The following is a 26,007-nucleotide window of genomic DNA, read 5'->3' on the forward strand; positions in this document are numbered from 1 at the left end:
TCTGTCCAGTCCGCCGGAGCTAACTTTGCATACTAGGACCGACATGTCCCTATCACTCCAGGGTATGAACTCCACCAGCTACCCTCACCTAGTTTACCCCACCTGCCAAAGTAGCGATTTGTGGTGTGGCCAGTGTCATTAAATCATAATTGTTATTGGAAACGTGTATTAGTTCAAATACAGCTTCCTATTACACAGTAGATCAAGTTTTTTATTATTTTGTTTTAGTGGAAATATGATAGAATAACTGCTGCATATCTACTGCTGTTACACAAGAAAAGCCATGGAAAGTCAGTCCGCTTATTCTCTTGTGCTGAGAAGCAGCAGGTGTCAACACCTCTAACAGAACTGAAGGTGAGGAGTTTAGTTTAAGACTTAATTTTAAAATGTCTTAACAGTAACTTAATTTTTTATTGCATATTACAACAACCAAAATTTTTAAAAATGCAACTTATGAGGAAAATGTATAAATCACTATTTTAGGTGCAAATCCTTTATTTTTAATGCCCTATTTTCATGCCCTTCATATCCCACTCCCAATTTAAAAGAACCTCAGGCTCATGATGATCTGGAGTTGTCTGGGACCACTCCCTATATAATCCATAGCTAAAAAACTGGTAAGTGCTTGTCTTTGAAAAGGACAACATGAAGAAGAGCGACTTGTAGTTTCAGCTTCCTAGCCTACAGCAAAACCAGTTTGTCTGCTTACAGGCAAAAAGCAGGAAACCTGAAAGAACCCAACTTTTTTTTTAAAAAAAAAAGACCAACATCTGATGAACAGAGAAAGAGGGAAAAAATACAAATCACGCTAATGATAGAAGCAAGCAACAGAGTTTTGAACCAAATTGAGTCCATAAACCCATATCCTGGAGCAGCTGATGTAGGCTCAAAGCCTCAGTCTCAAGTTCATTATAAAGTGGGCAAATCGCCACAAAACTCGCAGACACAAAATGGATAGCAGCCAGAGGAGTGCCACAGAGATAGGAGTGAATGTCGCAATAGAGCAAGTGCAATCAGCCTGACCTCTCCTCTGGCTCCGACATCCTACCTTTCCAGTCTATCAGGCTGGCATATAAATTCTCCAAACACCAGGTCGTCCCCCACACTAGCACTCAGGCCCCGCTGCAGTGATAAGTTCTCAGCCTAGACCTTGCCGCCCAGCCCAGAGCCATTCTCAACCTTTCCATATCAGCTGGCTGCTCAGATCAATCCTACCTTGCATCAGGTTTAGGTGGACAGACATCGAAACTCCCCTGCCTTGACTCGTCTCTGAATCACTCGCTGCAACTGCTTCCCCGACTCCGAAACCATCTCAAACATGTTCTGTTATGACTTTGCAATGCACCAGCATGGTTCATACTTCGAGTCAGCTTCATCTTTGCTCACCTCTTCATTGCTTGTGGTGACAGTTTACCACAATTTATCTCAGAAAAGGTGTTCTTAATGATGTTTTTAGTTGTATTTCTTGCCTTCCCTTCTATTGGGAGAAACCTGGTCTCCCAATAGAATTATGAGAAATTCTAAATTTGATCCTTGTTTGTATTCTATCTACTCTACTCTCCCCCCCCCCCCCCCCGCCGCCAGAAAAGAAAGATTCTTATTACAAGCCTTTTTGAAAATAAATGAAGGATATAATTAGTGGATTGGCATGTAGGTTGTTTTTTCTTAAAGAGTAGGATATTATCTTGTGAAAGAATGTGAAATGGATTGTAAGTGGTTTATTTCCTATGAAATTGTTTCATCTTTTTGCATCAGTATTGGTGTACCTTTGAATATAGATGTTTATATAACTGATGTTATGACTGTGCCAAACTAGTGTTTGTAATGTAAATTTTATCATGTAGGTTCTTTGAAGAACTGTTTTTCTTTGAAATTTATGGTGATATGAGGTATTTTTACTTTTTGCAGTCACATTACTATTTAATCTTTGTATTTTGTAGCAAATTTATCTCCTATTTTTTATTAGTCAAAGAGAAATATAAACTTCGAAGATTTGGAAGATGATCAGGCCTGCATACGTGGATCACTGGACTTTATCGATAAGTGCATCCTCAAAGAGAAATTTCCTTTTACAAACTCATCCCAAGTTACAGAGGTCTGCATAATTTTTCATAGATTTCTTTATGATCTGGTATTTCATTTTACCAAAAATAAAAATATATCAAATTGTATGAATTCTTGTGTTTGGAGGAATCAAGTTCTCTGCATTTTTGCTCATGATTCCAGCCATTTCTGGATCCTTAAAACTGTGGGGATCTTAACTTCTCAGCCAATGGCAAGTGCATACAAAACAGCAAAACTTGGAGTAATCTGTGTTTGTTTGCATAATACAGTGACATCTTGATCAGGAATAGCACATGCCTCTGGAAGATTGATACTGATGGCTGATGTTATTGTATTTAAATGTTCATTAGTATGTCATTCTTGTGAAGAAGAAAAAGCTTTCTACTGTTAACATTCCTTGATAAACTTGACTGAGGTCAATACTAAATAATTAGCTAACCTCCATTTAAACCTATCAAAATAAAGTTCTACAACTTGTGAATCAATTACCAGATGAATCATCATGTCAACATTTCAATATTGCGTGCTCAGCATGTTATTCCCCAAAAATCACTAAGTGATATTTGGCATTCATATAATTGAATTAATGAGGAAGACCCAATGGATTGCTAGATTTGTTTTTCTGTGTGTAACATCTGTCTTTGTATCTTTGGTACATTTGCATTTTATGCACGTGCACGCCCGCACATGCACCCACCAAATTGACATGTTGATTACTGCAAACTTTAATCAATTTGTACTGGTACGTTTGAAGTGTTTTAAACTATACAAAACATTTCTTCCATTTGTGATTAAGCACCAAATTGCTTCAATTTTGACTTGAGGTCAGATCGATGCCCAATATGAAAGCTTCTTCTATATTGTTGGATCTTGTGCAGCCAATAAAATGGAGTCTACTTAAAACTGTTGGAAAAACTGCTCGTATGTTTTTCGTAGGAACAGTCTTTGTGTCAAGATGCTCATGTTTCTAATCTTTATAATCATTCACAGGCATGTTGTATTTTTGAAATTCCATGAGATTAACTCATTGATTTCTTTAAAATACTTTTTAATCTTATTACACAGCAAGCACTTAAAGATCATTCAGAAGATAATTTACAGTCTTTCGATAAACAACAAAAGCTTGCTTCAATGAAATCTGGAAACAAAGAAAATATAAAGCAAATAAAAGTGAATATGAATGTCAACGATAACTTTGTGCAGCCTGAAACCAGAACACCGGTTATTCAGAAAAGCCGTGAAAAGAAAAATCTAGTTATTCCTAGAAAAAATGAAGATGTTCCTAATAAAGGTAACCTCTTCAGTTGTTAAAATCTTAGGTTTTTGTGTCTGTTATGAAACAGTAAGTGGTCCAGCCACATGGTTCAGTTTCCAGCCAATGTAGTCTGGCAGTCATAGATTAAGAAAGAGTTGTTTGTTCTATAGAGTGTAACAGTAGGGATGTATGTACAAGCTATGAAACTGTTGCCACATTTCTTTCTGGTATTTGAAATACTGATTTGCTTTATAGTGACCACTATTTTCTAGCAAGACAGATGAAACATGTTGCATTACAGAAAATCAGTATACTTCATGAAAGCATAGAAATAAAACCAGGAATAAGCTAAACAGCCCCTCAAGCTAGTTCTGCCAAGGAGCAAGATCACTGCCAATCAACCACCTCAACACAATTTTTTTTGTCCTATCTCCATTTCCTTTGATTCCCATGCTTTTCGAAAGTGTATTACTCAAATTTTAGTGACATGTCTGAGTTTTCACAGAGGGAATTCCAAAGATTTGCCATCCTTTGAGTGGTGGTGGGGTTAAGACATAATTAAGACATTATTTATAAATCATAAATTAAGACATAATTTAATGATATATTACCAGATGTGTACTAAATTTCCAGTGATTATTATTTATGTCAAAATAGTAAAGCATTCTTGCAATTACACCGCAAATAATGATCAAAACATGATCTTTTACCTCTGTTTTGGAACACTATTTTTGTACCTGGTCACCTAACACTGATGTGCAAGATACTATTTTTGTTCAAAATGAACATTAACTCCAGCATAAAATAGTGGTTGATTTCAGAAATTAAGTTCTTGAGGAATTATGGTTTAAGCATATTTTATTTGGAACAGAAGATATAGTTTCAGTTAATAAAGAATTATCCAGCACATTAGAATACAAGGAATTTAGAACTTTGGAAGAGAAGCTACATAGAACATTGGAAGAGTGAGAGACCTGTGGCATAACTGTAGTTCAAAGACATATAGTTGTGATTCCACAGAGAAGACAGAGAAGTCGTCAATATAACTGATTAGTGAATATAGGAGGTATTCATAAAACAGTATAAACTTTTTTGGCTGATTTTTGCTTCACATGGAATAAATAACATTTTAGATATTGCATAATTTAAAACTAAATTCTAATATAGAGGAATTAACTTTTTCATCGTTTTATGATTTAAAGGAAAATGTAAAGAAAACCAATATCCTGCTTCCTTCTTAACTCTTTCCAAACAAAATTATCTTTCAAACACAAAACTTGCATTGGTTTTCACTTCACCTCCAACTTCCACCTTGCCCTCAAATTTATCTGATCCATTTCTGACACTTCCCTCCCCTTTCTCAATCTCACTGCCTCTATCTCTGGAGACAGCTTATCCACTGATTCTATTATAGAGCCACGGGCTCTCACATTTGTCTGGAATATACTTCTTACCAGCCTGTTACTTGTAAAAGTGCCATCCTCTTCTCTCAATTCCTCTGTCTCTGCTGCAATTGCTCTCAGGGTGAGGCTTTTCATTCTAGAATGAAGGATGTCCTTTCTCAAATGAAGGGGCTTCCCTTCCTCCACCTTCAAAGCTGCCCTTAACCACATCTCTTCCATTTCACGCATGTCTGCTCTCACCCCATCCTCCTGCCATCCTACAAGGGATAGAGTTCCTCTTGTCCTCATCTGCTGCTCCACCAGCCTCCACTTCCAGCACATAATTCTCCAAAACTTCCACCATCTCCAACAGGATCCCATCTCCAAGCACACCTCTCCCTCCCACCCACTTTCTGCTTATCATAGTGGTTGCTCCCTATGCGACTCCCTTGTCCATTCGTCTCTCCCTACTGATCTCCCTCCTGGCACTTATCCTTACAAGAGGAACAAGTGCTACACCTGCCCCTACACCTCTTCACTCATTACCATTCGGGGCCCATTTTAATTCTACTTCCCATTCCCATTGCGATATGTCCATCTATGGCCTGCATCACTGTCATGATGAGGCCACACTCAGGTTGGAGGAACAACCTTATATTCTGTTTGGGTAGCCTCCAGCCTATGGCATGAAAATCAATTTCTCAAACATATGGTAATATCTCCCACCCCCCCACTTCACCATTTTCCATCCCCTTTTCCCTCTCTCACTTTATCTCCCTCCCTGCCCATTGTCTCCCTCTGGGGATCCTTCCCCCGCCTTTCTTTCTTCCATGGTCTTCTGTCTCTTTCGCCAATCAACTTCCCAGCTCTTTATTTCATCCCTCCCCCATCAGGTTTTACTTATCACCTTGTGTTTCCCTCCCCCCCCCCACCTTTTAAATCTACTCCTCAGCATTTTTTCTCCAGTCCTGCTGAAGGGTTTCAGCCTGAAACGTCCCTCCAGTGTTTTGTGTGAGTTGCTCGGATTTCCAGCATGTGCAGATTTTCTCTTGTTTGTGATTAGCTTTCACTTGCCTTTTTCCAAGTTAGAATACATTTTTTTAATCCGTTCTTAAAAATTGTGTTTACTTTGAAGAAAGTCAGTATTTTAAATATCACTAAGTTATCTTGCTACTTGTACTGAATGGTAATAATACCCATCAATGACAGGAAATACATTTTTGTACTTGCATACTGACTTGTATTGAAACTTTGATTTGTTTTTGCATAGCTACAAAACTTTGCTGGAAATTTTATGGTTGAGCTGAGTTTAAAGCAAATATTGAAAGGTTTTTATTTTGTATTACATTTTAATTTCTTTGTCTCATTATTTAACTGTCAGCTGTGGTCAAAGAGACATCTTTAAATCAGGATTCAAACCAAGATGTCCCACAGGAACATACAGCTGCTGCATTTAGTCCGGAAAGACGGTATGTGCATACAGCAACTGTATGATTCTAAGTAAGCAGTAGAGCATTTAATTATTGGGGAAACTCTTTTTGTCTGCACATACAATTATTTTCTGTAACCACCACTGCCTGTGAGGTGTTTGTACGTTCTCCCCTTGACCACACGGATTTCCTCTGGGTGCTCTAGTTTCCTCCCATCTTTTCCTCCCAAAAGATGTACCATTTGGTAGATTAATTGTTCATTGCTAGGTTTACATTGGGGGGTTGCTGGGCGGCGTGGCTCGGAGAGCCTATTCTGCACAGTATCCCAATAAATAAAAGAAATGCCATCAATAGAATTAGCATATATACATAGCTCCTCCCATTTCAGTTCTAGTTTCCTTTCCTTAAACTACTACCGGCATTGGATATTTTCCAAATAAGAAGAACTTATGAATTCAGTACTAAATTTAAAAGTTCCCCAATACAGAAATCAGTTTTTAAAGAAAAGTAAAAAATACAATTACAAAATTATTAAATGTTGGCCTTTATCTCATGAGCTGGAAATTGTTATCAAAGTCCAAGCTGTATCTTGATTAGAGTACTTATTCATATCTGGGAATTGAACCTGAAAGTATATATTGGCATTTGAAGGCATATTAATGCACGCAAGTATGTTATTTTCCTGAAATTTCCAAACAGTAAGCTTCTGATATTTTCTTCATCCCCTTCTGATAAGTTCACACTTATGCAGATCTTAAAACACCATCTTCTTCCAACAGCTCTGATTAATTGATAACACCATGCCCAAAGAAATGCTTTAATAGCTGGCAACACACACAAAATGTTGGTGGAATGCAGCAGGTCAGGCAGTATCTATAGCGAGAAGCGCTGTCAACGTTTTGGGCCGAGACCCCGACAGCACTTCTCCCTATAGATGCTGCCTAACCTGCTGTGTTCCATCAGCATTTTGTGTGTGTTGCTTGAATTTCCAGTATTTCCTCGTGTTTGCCCTTTAATAGCTGGTTAAGCCAAGCTCCCAGCTGCTAAAGCTAACAATTTGAATGTCTTTCATGTGCAAACTATAAAAATCACACTACTAAAATGTAATTAATAAAATAAATAAAACTATTAACTTGCACGTATTTTAAAATCAATCACTAAAAAGCAATTATCCAAAAGGTTGTTCATTGAATTAGTGGAATGATTTAACCTTATACTTCAGCAAACAACAGATTTCCCAACATAACTGCTGGGAAACTGCAGGGAGTTGGTAATGCATAATACATCTAATACAAGAATGCATTTGGAAAACAGCTGGAAAACAACTCTGAAGAAGTTTAGTATTTCCACACCCTTGTTTGGTAGTCTGAGGTTGCCTCGAGAGAAATGATAAGAGTTTGACAAAAACTAATGGCATTTCTCATGGAAGTCCAGATCACTATTTTCGAAAATAATTTTTTTTTACTTTGAATAAAACTTGATGGGGGTGGGGCACACCATTCCACTTGATGTCTTTTCCAAATAGCCCACTCAGTATCTCTTCTGGTATTCTAAACAAAGACTGTTTCTGTTCTGCATCAAGTGAAACAGTTGGTTGCAATCAAGATTCTCTTAAGTACCTTAAAATCAGTAAGAAGTTTCTTAATGCAATCTATCCAGCCATCCGCTATAGGATGAAAGCGATTAAAATAGAAAAAGTGCAGAAAGGATTCACAAAAGTATTGACTGGTTTGGATGGCCTGCGCTCTAAGGAGAGGTTGAATATCCATGGTCTGTCTTCTCAGGAGTGAAGGAAGGTGAGAGGTGACACGATAAAAGTACATAAACTATTAGAGCCCTGGTAGACAAAAGACTATAGATAGTCAGTGTTCATTTCCCATGCTGAAGGATCTCAGCCTGAAATGTCAGCTGTACTCTTTTCCATAAATGCTGCCTAGCCTATTGAGTTCCTCCAGCATTTTATGTGAGTTGCTTGGATTTCCAGCACCTGCAGATTTTCTGTCGTTTGTTCATTTCTCATGGTAGGGTCGTCTAAAACTGGAGGGTATACATGAGTGAGGAGAGCTTTAAAGGGGATCTGAGGAGCTGTTTTTGTTTTTAAACCATAAAGGCTAGTTGGCATCTGGAATGAGATGCAAGAGGTGGTGGAAGTGGAACGGTAACAGCATTTAAGAAGCATCTATTCAGGTACTTGAATGAGCAAGGAATGGAGAACATAGAATTATGCATACAAGTGGTATTGGTGGGTATGATTGTCAGCATAGACAAGGTGGGCTGGAGGGCCTTTGTTTCTGTGCTGTATAACTATGACCCAATGATTTTACTTTCTGTCTTCTGTATTTCGGGACTATAGTATTATTTTTCTACAGGATTATTAAAAATTTCAGTTGAACCTCTTTTTGTTTTCTTAACTCTTCGCTCATTATTAAGATTTCATTTATTACCATTGGATGATTGGATTTCCCTTTTAACAAACACATGTAGTAGGTCCTGTCTGATTTCTGAAACCTTTGCATTTTTAATCTTTGAATTTCTTCTTTCTCTTCTTGGCCTAATTCCCTAATCAGTTCTTCCAGTAATTTATCTTATTCAGCTTTCAAATCTGTCATTTTCATTAGGTTTGTATCATCTGAAAGTTTTGCCAGTGGTATTTCTCTTTGTACCATATACTTCATGAAACCACTCATAAGATACCAGACTCCCAGTGGAGCGCTTGCATATTGCTGCATATTCACAAATGGTTATTATTCAAGGTCAGTCGTAAACCAACTCTCATCCTGGTAGGTCTAAGGGCTCCTGAACAGTTAAGTGAAGAACACTGTAAATTAACAAAAGATCCACTCAGTGATGATGAAAATTATGTAGTTTTATTATTTGCACATTTTTGGTTCTGCTTTATAAGGAGTGGATTAGGCTTTTCATATTAAAATAAAAGAACCTATTAAATGTTGGAACATATAGGACTCGTTCGTTGGACATTAATTTATATCAGAATGATGGTGAAAGCAGCCAAAAGAAAAAGGGAACCAAGATGTTTGGAAGCTTGGAGCGGGGGTTGGACAAGATGATCACAATGCTAACTCCTAGCAAACGGAAAAGACCTTTTAAAGATGGACCAAGGAAGATCAAGGTTAGTCTTTCAGGTTAACTTTACCAATTGATCCATTGTTAAAAATCAGATTGAATGGTTAAACTGTGGAATCGGTTATGTTGAACATACTGAGGAGTAGTATGAGGAGTTGAACATACTAGGAGTAGTAATGGTAGGACACTGAGGAGTGCAGTAGAACAGAGGGATCTGGGAGTACAGATACATAATTCCCTAAAAGTGGCGCCACAAGCAGATAGAGTTGTAAAGAGACCTTTTGGTACATTGGCCTTTATAACTCAAAGTATTGAGTATAAGAGTTGGAATGTAATGATGAGGTTGTCTAAGACAATGGTGAGGCTGAATTTAGAGTATTGTGTGCAGTTTTGGTCACCTAATTACAGGAAGGATATTAATAAGGTTGAAAGAGTGCAGAGAAGGTTTACAAGGATGTTGCCGAGACTTGAGAAATTGAGTTACAGAAAAAGGTTGAATAGATTAGGACTTTATTTCCTGGAGCGTAGGAGAATGAGGGGTGATTTGATAGAGGTGTATAAAATTATAATGGGTATAGATAGAGTGAATGCAAGCAGGCTTTTTCCACTGAGGCTAGGAGAGAAAAAAAAAACAGAGGTCATGGGTGAAGGGGGAAAAGCTTAAAGGGAACATTATGGGGGGCTTCTTCACACAGAGAGTGGTGGGAATGTGGAATGAGCTGCCAGATGAACTGGTGAATATGGGCTCACTCTTGACATTTAAGAAAAACTTGGACAGGTACATGGATGAGAGGGGTTTGGAGGGATATGGCCCAGGTGCAGGTCAGTGGGACTAGGCAGAAAAATGGTTCGGCACAGCCAAGAAGGACCAAAAGGCCTGTTTCTGTGCTGTAATGTTCTATGGTTCTACTTTTGCAAGGGGGGATATTTATTAATTTTATTTGTTTCTGTTAATTGATGTAAGGTAAAAATATTGGTAATCGATAATTTTGTAAATCTTGACTCTTGGATGTTTTCCTGCACCATTTGTACTTTATTGGCAAGCTCCATAGCATAGTCTTTGCTTTGCCTCAAATTCTGTTGTAGCCAGAAATAATTACCACCTATAGGCCATCAAAATGCAACGACTCAATGAACCTTCTTGACTTTTTTTTTTGTTGTCACCATTCACAAATGTAGGCCTTAAGTTATGCATATTTGTGACACAATTCTCAGCTCTCAACTTTTTCACTGCCTCTCTGAGCAGCAACTTCTGCAGCCAAATGTTTAAATGACAAACAATTCAGACTTGTGCTTTAACTTCTGCTGCAAATTTTAAACTATTAACTTTTTAGTTGCAGTATCACTTATCTATTAGCAAATTGCCTATGAGCAACTTCATATTGCTCATATGAGCCTTGTACTTCTGACTCATATAGAGTCATAGAAAAGTACAGCTCAAAAGCAGACCCTTGGACCCATCTAGTCCATGCCGATCCACTTAAACTGCCTCTCCCATTGGCCTGCACTGGGACCATAGTCCTCCACACTGTACCTATCCAAACTTCTATTAAACTTTGAAATCGACCTCACGTGCACCACTTGCACTGGCAGTTCATTCCACACTCTCATGACCCTCTGAGTAAACTTTTCCCTCATGTTCCTCTTAAACTTTTCATCTTTCATCCTTAACTCATGACCTCTAGTTGTAGTCCCACCCAATTTCAGTGGAAAAAGCCAGGTTTAATTTGCCCTATCTATACCCCTCATAATTTTGTATACCTCTCTCAAATTTCCTCTCAATCTTCTACATTCCAAGGAATAAAATCCCTTACTGAAGGTAGGGCCTTACTGAAGTCCATATAAACAACATCCACTGCTTTACCCTCATCAACTTTCCTAGTAACCTCTTCAAAAAATTCAATAAAATTTGTCAAACATGACCTTCCACGTACAAATCCATGTTGACTGTTCCTAATCAGACCCTGTCTATCCAGATAATTATATTTACTATCTCTAAGAATACTTTCTAATTTACCCACCACTGACGTCAAACTGACAAGCCTATAATTGCTAGGTTTACTCTTAGAACCCTTTTTAAACAATGGAACCACATGAACAATACACCAATCCTCCGGCACCATCCCCGTTTCTAATGACATTTGAAATATTTCTGTCAGAGCCCCTGCTATTTCCACACTAACTTCCCTCAAGGTCCTAGGGAATATCCTGTCAGGACCCAGAGATTTATCCACTTTTATATTCCTTAAAAGCACCAGTACTTCCTCCTCTTTAATCATCATTGTCTCCATAACTTCCCAATTTGTTTCCCTTACCTTACGCAATTCAATATCCTTCTCCTTAGTGAATACCAAAGAAAAGAAATTGTTCAAAATCTCCCCCATCTCTTTCAGCTCCACACATAGCTGTCCACTCTGATTCTCTAAGGGACCAATTTTATCCGTCACTATCCTTTTGCTATTAATATAACTGTAGAAATCCTTTGGATTTATTTTCACCTTACTTGCCAAAGCAACCTCGTATCTTCTTTTAGCTTTTCTAATTTCTTTCTTAAGATTCTCCTTACATTCTTTGTATTCCTCAAGCACCTCATTTACTCCAGGCTGCCTATATTTATTGTAGGTGTCTCTCTTTTTCCTAACCAAGTTTCCAATATCCCTTGAAAACTATGGCTCCCTCAAACTTTTAACCTTTCCTTTCAACCTAACAGGAACATAAAGATTCTGTACCCTCAAAATTTCACCTTTAAATCACCTCCATTTCTCTATTACATCCTTCCCATAAAATAAATTGTCCCAATCCACTCCTTCCAAATCCTTTCGCATCTCCTCAAAGTTAGCCTTTCTCCAATCAAAAATCTCAATCCTAGGTCCAGTCCTTTCCTTCTCCATAATTCTATTGAAACTATTGGCATTGTGATCACTGGACCCGAAGTGCTCCCCAACACATGCCTCCGTCACCTGACCTATTTCATTCCCTAACAGGAGATCCAACACTGACCTTTCTCTAGTTGGTACCTCTATGTATTGCTGCAAAAAACGATCCTGCACACATTTTACAAACTCCAAACCATCCATCCCTTTTACAATATGGGCTTTCCAGTCTATGAATGGAAAATTAAGATCTCCCACATTCACAACCCTGTGCTTACTACAAATATCTGCTATCTCCTTGCAAATTTGCTCCTCCAATTCGTGCTCCCCATTAGGTGACATATAATACACCCCTGTAAGTGTTACTACACCTTTCCCATTTCTCAATTCCACCGAAATAGCCTCCCTTGACGAGTCCTCTTATCTATCCTGCCAGAGCACAGCTGTAATATTTTCTCTGACAAGCAACGCAACACCTCCCCCTCTTGTCCCTCTGATTCTATCACACCTGAAGCAACGAAATCCAGGAATATTTAGTTGCCAATCACACCCCTCCTGCAACCATGTTTCACTAATAGCTACAACATCATATTTCCAGGTATCAATCCATGCTCTAAGCTCATCCACCTTTCTTACAATGCTCATAGCATTAAAATAAATGCATTTAAGAAATTCTCTACCTCTTCCTCTCTATTTATCTCTAACAGTACAAAGAACTTTACTGTCTTCTTTTTCTTCCTTCTCCCATACATCTGTTTCTACACTCTGGTTCCCCTCCCCCCCTCATATCTAGTTTAAATCCACTGGAGCCTCTCTAGCAAACCTACCTGGAAGAATATTTGCCCCTCTCCAGTCCAGATGTCCCACCAGAACAGGTCCCACCTTCCCAGGAAAACTGCCCAATTATCTATAAATCTGAAGGCCACCCTCCTGCACCATGTCTTCAGCCACATGTTGATCTGCACTATCTTACTATTTCTAAACCCACCTGCACGTGGCACTGGTGGCAATCCTGAGATTGCTATCGAGGTCCTGTCCTTTAACTTGGCACCTAGCTCCCTAAACTCACCTTTCAGGACCACCTCACTCTTCCTGCCCACGTCATTGGTCCCTACATGGACCATGACGTCTGGCTGCTCACCCTCCCTCTTGAGAATACTGAGAACTCAATCCGAGATATCATGGACCCTGGCACCAGGGAGGCAACAGATCATCTGGGATTCTCAATCTCTTCCACAGAACTCCTATCTGTCCCCCTAACTATCAAATCCCCTATTACTATTGCCCTCCTCTTTTCCCTCCTTCCCTTCTGAGCTGAGCGTCCAGTCTCGGTGCCAGAGACGCAACCACTGCAACTTGTCCCTTCTAGGTCGTCCCCACCAACAGTATCCAAAACTGTATATTTATCGTTGATGGGAACGGCCACAGGGGTACTCTGCTCTTCCCGTCTACTCCCCTTCCCTCTCTTGACAGTCACCCAACTACCTGCCTCTTGACTCCTAGGGGTGACTATCTCCCTGGTTAAATTGGTTAAATACAACCTACCACACAAAAAGCCGTACTGACTATCTTTAATCAGTCCGTGTCTATCCAAATACTCATATTCCGGTCCCTTAGGATACCTTTTAGTGACTTTCTGCCTATTGATGTTAGGCTCACTGGTCTATAATTTTTATTTGTATTTATTTTTATTTTTAAAGCCTTCTTTTTATCCTCTTCATTACATCCTAATCTTTGTCTTAACATTTTTTTTCCATTGGATATTTTTTCTGCATTAAAAGCACTTTTGGGATTCTGTGAATCATGTCAGCTATGGAAAATTAAATGCCAAAGTGACAGCTAAATTTGTCACACTAAGAGGTGGAGTAGATGAATGAACTTTTTGCTTTTAAGGATATGACTCATTACTAAAACTCAACTTTCCTAATTTTCTTATTTTGATATGGCAAGAAGAAAATTCTTAAACTGATTTTTAGATTGAATTATGGTGCATTTTGAGGTAATAAGCTTTCATAATGAAATCTTCAGAACCTCTTAACTTTCAGTGCAGGGTCAAGATACAAGTCACACCTGCACAATGTACATCAGTACTGAGAGACCTCATACCTGATGTGTGCCATGGAGAGGGTGCCCCTCTCCCATTAACTTCAGTTCCTCCTTGACTTCAAAACACCTGACTGCTACCATTCACAGAACAGCTCTATTAGTGAAGCCTAGGAACATGAAACTCTTATCAAAGTCACTAATAAATTGTCTACAGAAAAGATAAAACAGTACTTTCTGAACACTTTAAAGTTAGTGACAGTGAACCTTAAGGAACATGACTAATCATAACCTGCCAATTTGGATATCAGCCCATCATTCCTGTCTGTCCCTTTTAGGCCCACCTCATGCATGAAGCATAATTGGCACTGATCCCATTAACCTACATTAGGCCCATATCTTTCCTACTCTTTTCCTATCTCAGTATTTACCCAAAGTGCTTTTAAATGTTGTAATCATATCCAGATAACTATGGATCTCCTTTAAATTTCTTTCCGTCACCTTAAACCACTGACGTCTAGTTCTCAACTAGCCTACCCTGGAAGAATAACTACCTACCCTATCTATAAGTCTCATAATTTTATAAACCATACAAGATTACCCCTCAGCCTCCAACATTTCAATGAGAATAAACTCATTCTATCCACACTTGTATAACTACAGCTCTCCATTCTCAGTAACATCCTGGTGAATCTCTTCTTTACCATGACCTTCCTGAAGAGTAGAAACCTGAGCACCACATAATACTCCAAATGCAATAATACCAACATTTCATATGGCTGTAACATGGCGTCTGATTTCTCAGCTCCTATACCCAATGCCTAGCTCTGTGCAGGCAAGCATACTAAAAGCCGCCTTTGTGTGACCTCGAGCAATAGAGTCAAAACACTACAGCATAGAAACTGACCTTTTGGCCCATTTGATTGGCACCAATGTATTATTCTGCATAGTCCCATTAGTCAAGGTATAGATCATACTGTAGCTCTCCATACCCTTCCCATCCATGTAATAATCCAAATTTCTCTTAAATGTTGAAAACGAAACCACATGCACCATTTGTGCCGGCAGGTCATTCCACACTCTCATCACCCTCTGAGTGAAGATTCCCCCTCAGGTTCTCTTAAATATTTTACTTTCACTTTTAACCTATGACCTCTAGTTATAGTCTCACCCAACCTCAATGGAAAAAGCCCGGTTGCATTTCCCCTATCTGAAACCTTATAATTTTGTAAACCTCTACCAAATCTCCCCTCATTCTCCTACACTCCAGAGAGTAAAGTGCTGATCTAACATGCAGCTTGTATTTGTCCTTTCTCTGCAGTCTCACAGAAATGTAGCTATGCTTGCCTGATACTATCATCTGTTATGCAGTAATTCACATAAACCATCCTGAGAAATCTTTTAAAGTAAATTATTTTGGAATACTTTAGATGGTCTAATAACCCAACCTGGCTTATTTTAAATACTGAATCATTAAAGGATCATCATATTTATTTTCTCTGACAATATATTATATGCAAATAGATCCTTGAAGAAAATTCTAATTTGTTTAGTATTACAAAAAGGAAATTATTCCAAAATTGGAATTGCACTTTTGTATTCAATGCTTGTGGTTAAACAAGCGAAAACTCTTTGAATTTGTAATATGGAAACTGCAGTAAAATCATGCTTGCTCTTTTAGGCACAATATAATGTGACAACAACCACCATGGTGAATGCAGATCAAGCTTTGGATGAAATTATTCGGATTTTACCAACCAAACGTGTAGACTTTGTGCAAAAGGGGTAAGTTTTTAAAATTAGTCCAATATTTGAATGAAAGTAATGGGTATTAGTGTTAAAGTATTGCAGGTTTGATGGGAATGAGGTACCTATGCATCAACAAAATTGAAAACACATTCAATAGTTTCATCTCACAAGATTTATTGTTTTAGTGTTTACTTCTGTGGCAGTGAATAAGTGCAAAGTTCTCTATTTACAACTTCTTTTAAATGCAGTTATCTTTTATACACACACAAGCCATTATATAAATGGAATACAGATGATTATTTACTGAAATAATTGTTTAGAACATTTCAATATTATTTTAATTCCTACTGTAAAATGTCCCAATTGTAGTTCTGTAAATTGTTCAGTCAATTTATTTTAATTTGGTGACTTATGAATTTGACCATTCACTTTGTTAGGTTACTTGGCCTGCTTGATGACACCTTATACTAGATAACCAAGATTTCCAAACATTTTTGATTATGGACTGAAAATGAGTCACAATCTGGCTACTTTTGTCTTCATCATATCCAGCCATCGCTGGCATCATTCTTTTATTCCCTTTTTCTTTATACAGTCTGATCTGCTGGATATGCCCAATAGACTAGACAATATAACATTACATAAACTTTATAATATTAGCAACATATTGCATAGACACAGGTCTTGCTGTTTTTAATGCCTTAATGGACATTTTATTTAATCCAATCAGAAACAAATTGATTTACTCCAGCAATTGCTCTACTTCACCTTCAATGATACCTACAGTTGCTTCCTTTCTTATTCTGATGAAAAGTCTCAAACCTGAAGCATTGTTTTTCTTTCTATAGATGCCGCCTAATCTGCTGATTCCTTCTAGTATCTTCTGATTTTTATCTTGGCTTTCTTGCATTTGTAGTTCTTTTGATTTTCACTCTTTTCAAGCTGGAAGATGACACGCAGCAGTGTTGCTTGCGTTGCTTAGATGGCACACAGGGTTGGTGCTAGAACAGACTAAAGTTTCAAAAACTGCAGTGATGCTAAACTTTAGCAGGTGGCAAATGAGAGGCATTATGCCATCTCTGTACAATAGGACATGGGTTAGCAGAATAGACAGGCAAGTGGCAAATAGAATTTAATACTCAAGTTTGAAGTGTTGCATTTTGGCAGAAGGGACGGGAAAAGACAGAGTAACATAAAATGATGATGGAACTCAACAGGGCAGGCAGCATCTATGGAGAGGAATAAAGTGATGTTTGGGCATCAGGACATGATTTCCTCTAGCACTTTGTGGGTGTTACTCTGGATTTCCAGTATCTGCAGAACCTCTTGCGTTTGGGATGGGAAAAGGCAACAGGTTTGGTGAGATACTTCTGAGATGTGCAGTAACAGAGGGGAATGGGGAGGGGTTAAGTGCAGAATTCTTTGAAGATGATGCGGGCAGTCCCCGGGTTACGAACAAATTCTGTTCCTGTCTGGTTTGTACATAAGTCAGAACAGGTACATACAGTATTATTTCGCGTCAGTTAGTACAGTCGGCCCTCCTTATCCGTGGGTGATTGGTTCCGGGACCCCACCCCCACCCCCCGTAGTTACAAAAAACACAGATGCTCAGGTTCCTTATTTAAACTGGCTTAGTGCGGTGGTCTTTAGGACCCAGCGGATCTCTGAATCCACAGTGTTTCTGTTCATGAAAATAATCATGATCATGATTAAAATGAAGGTGGAAGCGATAAAGCGATTGGAAAGAGGTGGAACACTGTTAGTCATTGGAAAAGCATTAGGCTACAGTCGGTCAACAATCGGAACAATTTTAATGGACCATGTGAAAGCCCCTGCCCCAATGAAAGCTACAATTATTACTAAGCAACGCAGTGGTTTAATTATTGAAATACATACGTTTCTTAAGTGTTTTATTTGCATAGAAAGGTAAAATATATACTATATACAAAGACAAACATTTGACTAACTGACGCTAAATAATACCGGATGTACCTGTTCCGACTTCAAATCTGACTTAAAGGCGGACTCAGGAACAGAACTCATTCATAACCTGGGGACTGCCTGTACTTCTAAATCATCTCTAGATTACTTATAATGCCTAATACAATGTAAATGCTATGTAAATAGTTGTTATACTGTATTGTTTAGGGAATAATGACAAGAAAATGTAGCCTATACATGCTCAAACAACAAGTGCAGGAGAGAAAACCTGCGTTTTCGTGATCCACGGTTGTTTGAATCTGCAGATAAGGAGGGGCGACTGTATAAAGTATATATTTTGCCTTTCTATGCATATAAAATACTTAAATGTATATATTTCAATAATTAAACCACTATATTGCTTAGTAATAATTGTAGCTTTCATCAGGGCAGGGCCTTTCACATGCTGCATTATTCTCACTTTATCCGTTATCCTTTAAAATTGTTCCGATCATTGACCGACTGTAGCCTAACACTTTTCCAATGATCGGTGTTACACCGCTTTCCAATCAGTTTATTATTTCCATTTCATTTTCAATCGTGATCGTTTTCCGTCAAGGGAACAGATAACTGCGGATTCAGCAGCAGCTGCGGGTCCTCTGCTCCCCTGGGTCCTAAAATCCACCCGCACTGAGACAGGTGTAAAGGGGGTTTCTTCTGCGTATGTTAATCAAAATGGCTGCTTTGTTTTGTTAAAAGTAGGAATGCTTCTTTGTTGCGAGAGAGTGCTGGAAGCTTGTTTGGGTTAAAATTTACTGATAACAAGAAATGTATTCATTTATTAACCAATTGGGATTAATGTTGTTCTTTCTTCTGAGTCTGTAAGCTATTGTTGGCGGTCATTTTGGGGGAGTTGGCACGAGGGGGTGAGAGAGGGAGGACGCGATGCTGTAAACTGGGCGAGGAACAGACCCCAAGCGGGGTGTCCAAGGCCAGGAGGTACCCTGAGGAGAGGAGACAAAGATAGATGTGCTTGGTTGACCACTTTGGGTGGTCCTGAGCTGCGAGTCAAGGAGTTCGGAGGGGATCGAATGGTGGCCAGAAGACTTAAGTAATTGAGCTCTGACAGTTGTGCACGAAGTGGTTTGGACTTTCATAAGTTTGGCGCCTTTTCTTTATTTTCTTTTCCTTCATATATACTGTATCGTTATTAATCACTTAGTTGTAGTAATAAGTGATTAATAACGATACAGTATATATGAAGGAAAAGGCACCACCCGAAGTGGTCAGCCAAGCACATCTATCTTCCTCTCCTCGGGGTACCTCCTGGCCTCAGAACCCCTGATTGGGGTCCGTTCCTTGCCCAGTTTACAGCATCGCGTCCTCCCTCTCTCACCCCCTCGCGCCAATCTCCCCAGAAGCCCGCCAACAATAGCTTACAGAAGAAAGAACAACATTAATCCCAATTGGTTAACAAAGGAATACAATTCTCTTTATCAGTAAATTTTAATCCAAACAAGCTTCCAGCACTCTCTCGCAACAAAGAAGCATTCCCACTTTTAACAAAACAAAGAAGCCATTTTGATTAACATACCCAGTAACAAAGAAAAAGAAGAAACCCCCTTTACACAGGTTAGATGGGACAAGTGGGGGCAGAGCTGACTGGAAAAAGGGAGGGGATCAGGGTGAATCTTGCTAACAAATATTTAAGCCAAATACAAAGTTGCACACTTAACGCAGTGTTAACAGCAACGACTTAAAATGGAGGATGGCGTCATGATCTGACTTAAACTGGAAGACGGCGTTCTCCTCCCTCCATTCATAATTATGAGTTGTTCGTAAGTTGGACATTCATAATTCGGGGACTGCCTGTAGAAATGAAAGAGAAGTAAGTGGCTATGAAGTCCAAATTTCAACATACTCTACTGAATATATAAAAAATAAAGGTATGACGAACCTTTATATAACTCTGATTAGACCACATGTAGAGAATTGAATTCAGTTTTGGTCACAACATTTGGGGGTGGATGTGAAGGTTCTAATGCAGTGATATTATCTGAATAGTCCCAGTAATGGAAGATTTGACTACATTGTTAGGAGAGAGAAACTTGAGTTGTTCTTAGTGTAAAGGAGATTGAAAGGTATGAGATAATTGGGTTAGAAAAGGTAGATAAATAAAAGCAGTCCCTATTAGTTGATGGTATAGTGGCTATGGCTTATGGATCTCAGATGATGACGAAGAGATGCACATGGACAAGGAAGGACATTTTTTTCTTAAGCAAGGAGGAGACCATCAATATTTTCAAAAGTAAATTGGATTAACACCTTAAACTTGCAGGATTACTGGCTGCGTGTAGGGGAATTGAACTGATTAGATTACTCAACAAAAAGCTAATTTGGGTTACAAGATTGCCTCCTGTGCCATAATGAGTCTAACTTAACACTGGACAGCAAAAGGAAAAAGGGAGTGCATCCAATGGAAAGCATGAGATCTTTGTGGCCAGTTTGCTTCTTTGTTTTCCATATTCTATCTTTACACTGCAATATTGCAAAGGTGGGGATGAGATGGTGTACAGTTTTTGGGTCGCTAAAGTTAGAGGTGGGAGTAGGTAGCTTTCACAGGATGATGTAGGAGGAAAAGGAGATGGTAGGCCTACATAGGGATGAATAAATAACAAAGATCAGTTGAGCTTTCAAATGATACAACATTAGGAAGTACAGTGACCCCAATGCTGATATCCTCTCTGATATCCTATCAGTTGTCCTCCTGGAGCATGTTGAACAACATTGCCATCAGCAACTTCATCAGCTTCCTGTAAATCTGAAACTTAATGTATTGATTTTGTTAGATGATGCAGGATGGGTAAAAAAATGTTCATTAACGTCCTTCACAAGCTAATACTGCCCCCCCTACAAGTCACACTTACGTACTAAGGCTGTTTAAATGTAAAGCAAGAGCAGCTCTTCAAATACTCCTCATCCAGAAAGTGCCGTAATATAGCCTATAGTGCTTTTTCTTTGACATTGCAAGTAATCCCACTGCTTATATTACAAGACACTTTGCAGTAAATGCATTAAAGAAAGGATCAGTATTAGTTACGCGGGGGGGTGGAGAATGACTAAAATTTAATTGAAAATTTCTTTACATTATTTTTTCACATTCAGGGCTTTGTTTCCTAAACAATACAACTCTCAGCATATTAGCTGCACCAGATCTTAATAAATAAGCTGACTTTTTTTGTAAAGCTATCTATTCCCAGGGGTTGAAACAGAAAATGTGCTTCTACTGGGATTTGCCACATTAAACCTCTCAAGCCATCTCCATTTAATTTTATGAACTCAATATTTTTTATATCCTTGTAAGATACTCTGACATTGAAGTTCACTCTATCAATACTGACGTTAATCACACAAAGCACAAGGAATAATTTTGCTTCCAGCAAGAAATGCAAACCTAGAAGCAAAGTAATTTAGCCTTGTATAAAGGAGATTGGATGCAAAAATTGGCAAATGAATGGATGAAGTAACTCCATTCTGCTAACCCATTAGTGGTTGGAAACATTTTAAAATTCAAAGTAAGTTTAATATCAAAGCACATACAGCATATGTCACCATATACAGCCGTGAGATTCATTTTCTTGCGGGCAATCACAGTAAATACAAGAAACACAATAGAATCAATGAAAGATTACACCCAACAAGACAAAAAAAAACAACAAACTGAAAGTAAGTAAATAAACAATAAATATTGAAAACATGAGATGATGAGTTCTTGAAAGTGAGCCCTTAGGTTGTAGGAACAGTTCAGTAATAGGTCGAATGAAGTTATCCCCTTTGTTTCAAGAGCCTGATGGTTGAGAGGTAATAGTTCGTTCTGAATCTGATAGTGTTGGTCCATGTAGCCTCTTCCTGATGGCAGAGGAGAGAGCAAGGCCTGGAGGTGGGGATACTGCTTATCTGCGGCAACACTCCTTGCAGATGTGCTCAACGGTGAGGAGGGATTTACCCTTGTTGGACTGGACAGTATTCACTACATTTTAGGCTTTTTATACAAGGGTATTGATGTTTCCATGCCAAGTGTGATACAACCAGTCAATATACTCTCCACCACACATCTGCAGAAATTTGTCAAAGTTTCAGATGACATGCAGAATCTTCACAAACTTCTAAGGAAGTGGAGTAGGTTGTCATTGTATACAAGCCACTGGCTCCGTACCCTCTCTCTGCAAATGCTACCTGTCATGCTGACTTGTTTCCAGTTTTAAGTTTTTGTTTCAGATTTCTATCTGTAGTTTTTTTTCTCTTTTCAGTCCCTAGCTGAGTTTGATGTGCCTGGCCGGTTGGACTTCGCCTATATTCTCCTTTATTTCTGATTTCAAGCAAGATTTTTTATTTTTGCTTCTGGGACTTTTCTCTTTATCCAGATAGATTGGTTGTCATTAGCAAGCTGCTTACATCATTTCTGTTGACACTCATTTGTTATCTTTTTTTCTCCTGGTCTTCACTTTGTCACAAACATCACCTTTGTTCTTCCCATTCGTTTCTCTTCTATGCAACTTTTAAAACATACCTGCCTTCTAAATTGACCCAGTTAGATGCAAATATAAATCTGAAACCTCACTGCGCCTCACTCCACAAATGCTAATGACCTGCAATTTTTGCTTTTATACCAAACTCGGAGGCATTTCACTTGCAACGCTTTATATAAAAGTACTGAGTAAATAGGCTGACTCACTGTGACGTATTGAAATACATTACCTACATATTCTTGCATGTACAGTAAATGCAGGCAGAAGAATAATTAGTATTCTCTTTATTGTAAAATGATAAAACATGATGCATCTGTTTTCCTTAATCTGTATCTAAATTGTAGCATACTACATTGGAAATATGAGCTTGGCCATTGTCTCTCTTAGATTCTTAACCAATTTTTTGCTGAAAATAGCTGTTGGTCAATCAGTGCTATAAATGACAGAACCCCAGAAAATGCTGAAAATATCAGAATTCTAAATTCCAGAAAGTAATCAATAGGAGTGCAAATTTGACTATTTTATGTTAATCCTGCTCTTGTTTGGGAAAAACATTTTTTGGTAGACCAACATGTGATTGTTTTTGTTAGTCAATGTTACAATTCCTTTCTATACACAGTTTTCAAGAATCAGTTTATATTGCTTCCTCTGGATGGTGCTATTGTATTAATTACTCAATGTTCCAACATTTAGACATGGTTGATACACCAAGAATACTTTTGCAAAATAAACCTTTGCTTGGGAGTTGGATTAACTTTTATCGCATGGTGCGGCAAGCTTTTCAATTTCCCAAATATTATCAAGGACTGTTAAGTCTTGAAGAACATTTAACATTCCTATCTGGATGAATGAATCCCCTAGCAAAAAAAAAGGCATTGTCATTCTTCCTTCATAGTGTTTTTATGAGCACTGATTGAGAATTTTATGTGAACACATTATTCTTATGCTGTTTTACCTTCATCTTAAATGCTTCTATGACATTTACTTCAACTATATATGGTAATACCATCTATATTTATAGAAGACTGCATTTGCTAGTTCTCATTTATGTTTGAGTGGAAACTCTGGTGGGAGGCAGTGAAGAAAATATATCCTTTGAAATGGAAGCAACTTTGGGTGTAATTTGCAGCAAAATTAGTAATTCTGTTCAAAGTAGAAATATCATTTTACTTCATTATTCTCACTGCTTTATTTTTCATTCAGAGAATATCTTGTCTTTATTATTAAAAATTACTTTAAATCAATTGATGGCTTGGTAATTAGCATAACAGATATGGAGAATTTCCTTTGGTAATTATTTTGTAAAATCAAAACTGGTAATTGGGAGCAATTGCAATGCAATAAAGTCTCCTGAAACTTGCCACAGTACCATTTGAAATACAGTGTGAACATTGATGAGATTGAACTTTTAAATAGTTCACTTCTATCTGTTTTGACTAAATTTTGTGGTCTTAACATAAAAATCTTCCATATATGTGTGCACTTAAGGAATGATAGTCTCTCAATGGGTGATTAAAGTATGCTTATAAATCTATTTTTTTCATACTTTATTCATTAGATGCATTAAGCCAATTTGCTCAAGTTAGAACAACATTGAAATAACAGAATTTTAGAAGAAATTCTATGTTATGATTATATATTCATACTGTGCAATCATCACCTTGTTCTCCATCAGCTATACTTTAAAATGCTGGACGAGGTCAGACTTTGGAAAGGTCACCATGCAGTTCAAATTGGAGATGTGTCAGCTCAGCAAGCCTGAAGTGATTGGTATCAGAAGACAGCGACTAAAGGGTGATGCCTGGGTTTATAAACGTTTAGTCGAAGATATTTTATCCAGTTCCAACATCTAATTAGTGCTTATATTAGAAATTAAATTTAAGTTCTTTGATTAATGAAAGGAGTATTTTGTTGTTGTGGCATTGTGTACCATTTACTATTTTACTTGTGCCTTCACTGATTTCTCAGTTTAATGTAACCTAGCTGCATCAATATACACTGACCATAACAAAAAAAGTTTTGGAAACATGTGCATGTAGAGGGTATTTTTTAGTGATTCTTTTTATAAATAATTCTAATATCTTTTACATCAACATTAGGACACTATCACCTGAGAAGGTTCCTAAAACACATGAGGATGAGGATGGATGTACTCGGCATGTTACCCTAGGCACTGAGAAGTTTGTGTTCCTAGCTATGTAAACCTAAGAAGCTGTATAAAATTGTGATCTTCCTAACTTAAATTTAGCCTTGAGTGAGTGAATTTTAAAAATCATTTGCATGCCGAAATAGAAATATTTATATATGGGAGGGTCAAACAAAGAAGTTTGAAATGGAGTGGTCCATTCAATTTTAAATTGCTTTACTAATGTTAAGTTAAACCTCTCTTGGTGAAAATTGAGGCATAATTAATGCAGATAAAGAAACTCATGATTAAATTGCACAACATAGCTTTGTAATAGTGTTACATTCAACTTCTATTTTATTTTCTGTTTATTTTTTGTGATCATGTAATGTGTAATTTGTAAAAAGTGCATTTTTTATCTGTGTGAGTTGGTTATACTGTCATTCCTTAATAAACGTAAATTTTCTTAGATTTGGTCTTAATATACCATCTTATTTTTGAATCTTAATTGTTAATTTTCTAATTTTCAGTCGTGACTATTCCAATTTTTTTGAAAATCCAGCATTTACAGAACACTGCATTCAGTCAAAGATTGCTTAATATATCATTTGCATAATTCTCTTCCTGTCTGTGATTTAAAGAGGATTTATTGGGATCGTTAAAAGAGTCACAGCTGCAGTTACCACAGTTGAACTATACACTCAGTATGTTGCATAAAATTAAGTTGATTTAAATAACTTGCCTGTCTTTCTGAATGTTAAATGAAATTTTGTATTTACTAACTAATGATCTAAAATGGACTGACATGACACAAGGAAATTGCCTCTGGAAGCTGATTCCAGCTTATCAGTGACTTGTGACAGTACTATTAAAGGGTACTGTGACAATGTTGAGAGTGCATTTTACCTGTAGAGTATTTGCAATGATCCCTTTTTACCTGCTTAAATGTTTCCCTTTGCTGGTTTACATTATTCAGCTTGTTTAGATTAAACAGCATACAATAAATTGACTGACTTACCAGCCAAAAAAAAAGTACCATTCTTAATGGTTAAAGGTCTCTGAGCAATTGCAGGGAATATCAAAGTGTCTGATTAAATTTACGGTATTGAGATCTGTTTACATTGCTCAACCACACTTCAGCTAATCGTAGAACTATAAGTTAAGATAAATTTGATTTTTATGACAATCAACGAAGTGATGAATGAGCATACCAATTTACATATTTAACGTGTAGTGCAAGGCCATTTAATGTCTGACAGTTCTCAGCAGTTGTATGAATATCTGATACTATGAATATTTAGTTCATAGAGGTTATAGTATATTGCCTCATTTTGCATTCATTCCCCAAGGATAAAATTGCACATTTTGCCTATACAGATACAGTCCAAATTTGGTCTGCTGTTTTCTTTTTGAATCTGCCTTGGTTAAGAAATTAGCATCCATTGTTTATGAAATGAATTGTTAACTGAACTTTTTTTGTTTCTTTTCTTTACTTCTGTTCCAATTGGTATCAATGTGTGGGCATCCAAGTAGAGAAAAGCAACAGTTTTAAA

The 26,007-nt window shown here is 37.7% G+C and overlaps 1 protein-coding gene across 1 annotated transcript in view; it reads left to right on the forward strand.

The window, feature by feature from the left end:
* The window catches only part of melk (maternal embryonic leucine zipper kinase), an 87,763-nt gene extending 62,951 nt beyond the window's left edge, over positions 1-24,812 (forward strand). The window contains exons 12-18 of the mRNA XM_059969113.1: positions 229-354; positions 1,967-2,095; positions 3,130-3,355; positions 6,083-6,170; positions 9,093-9,261; positions 15,813-15,916; positions 24,005-24,812. Of these exons, the coding sequence (XP_059825096.1) occupies positions 229-354; positions 1,967-2,095; positions 3,130-3,355; positions 6,083-6,170; positions 9,093-9,261; positions 15,813-15,916; positions 24,005-24,182 (1,020 nt within the window). The 3' untranslated portion in view covers positions 24,183-24,812. The remainder of the gene's footprint in view (positions 1-228; positions 355-1,966; positions 2,096-3,129; positions 3,356-6,082; positions 6,171-9,092; positions 9,262-15,812; positions 15,917-24,004) is intronic.
* The last annotated feature ends 1,195 nt before the right edge of the window (positions 24,813-26,007 follow it).

Source organism: Hypanus sabinus, chromosome 5, assembly GCF_030144855.1.
Source record: "Hypanus sabinus isolate sHypSab1 chromosome 5, sHypSab1.hap1, whole genome shotgun sequence".
Lineage (NCBI taxonomy): Eukaryota > Metazoa > Chordata > Chondrichthyes > Myliobatiformes > Dasyatidae > Hypanus > Hypanus sabinus.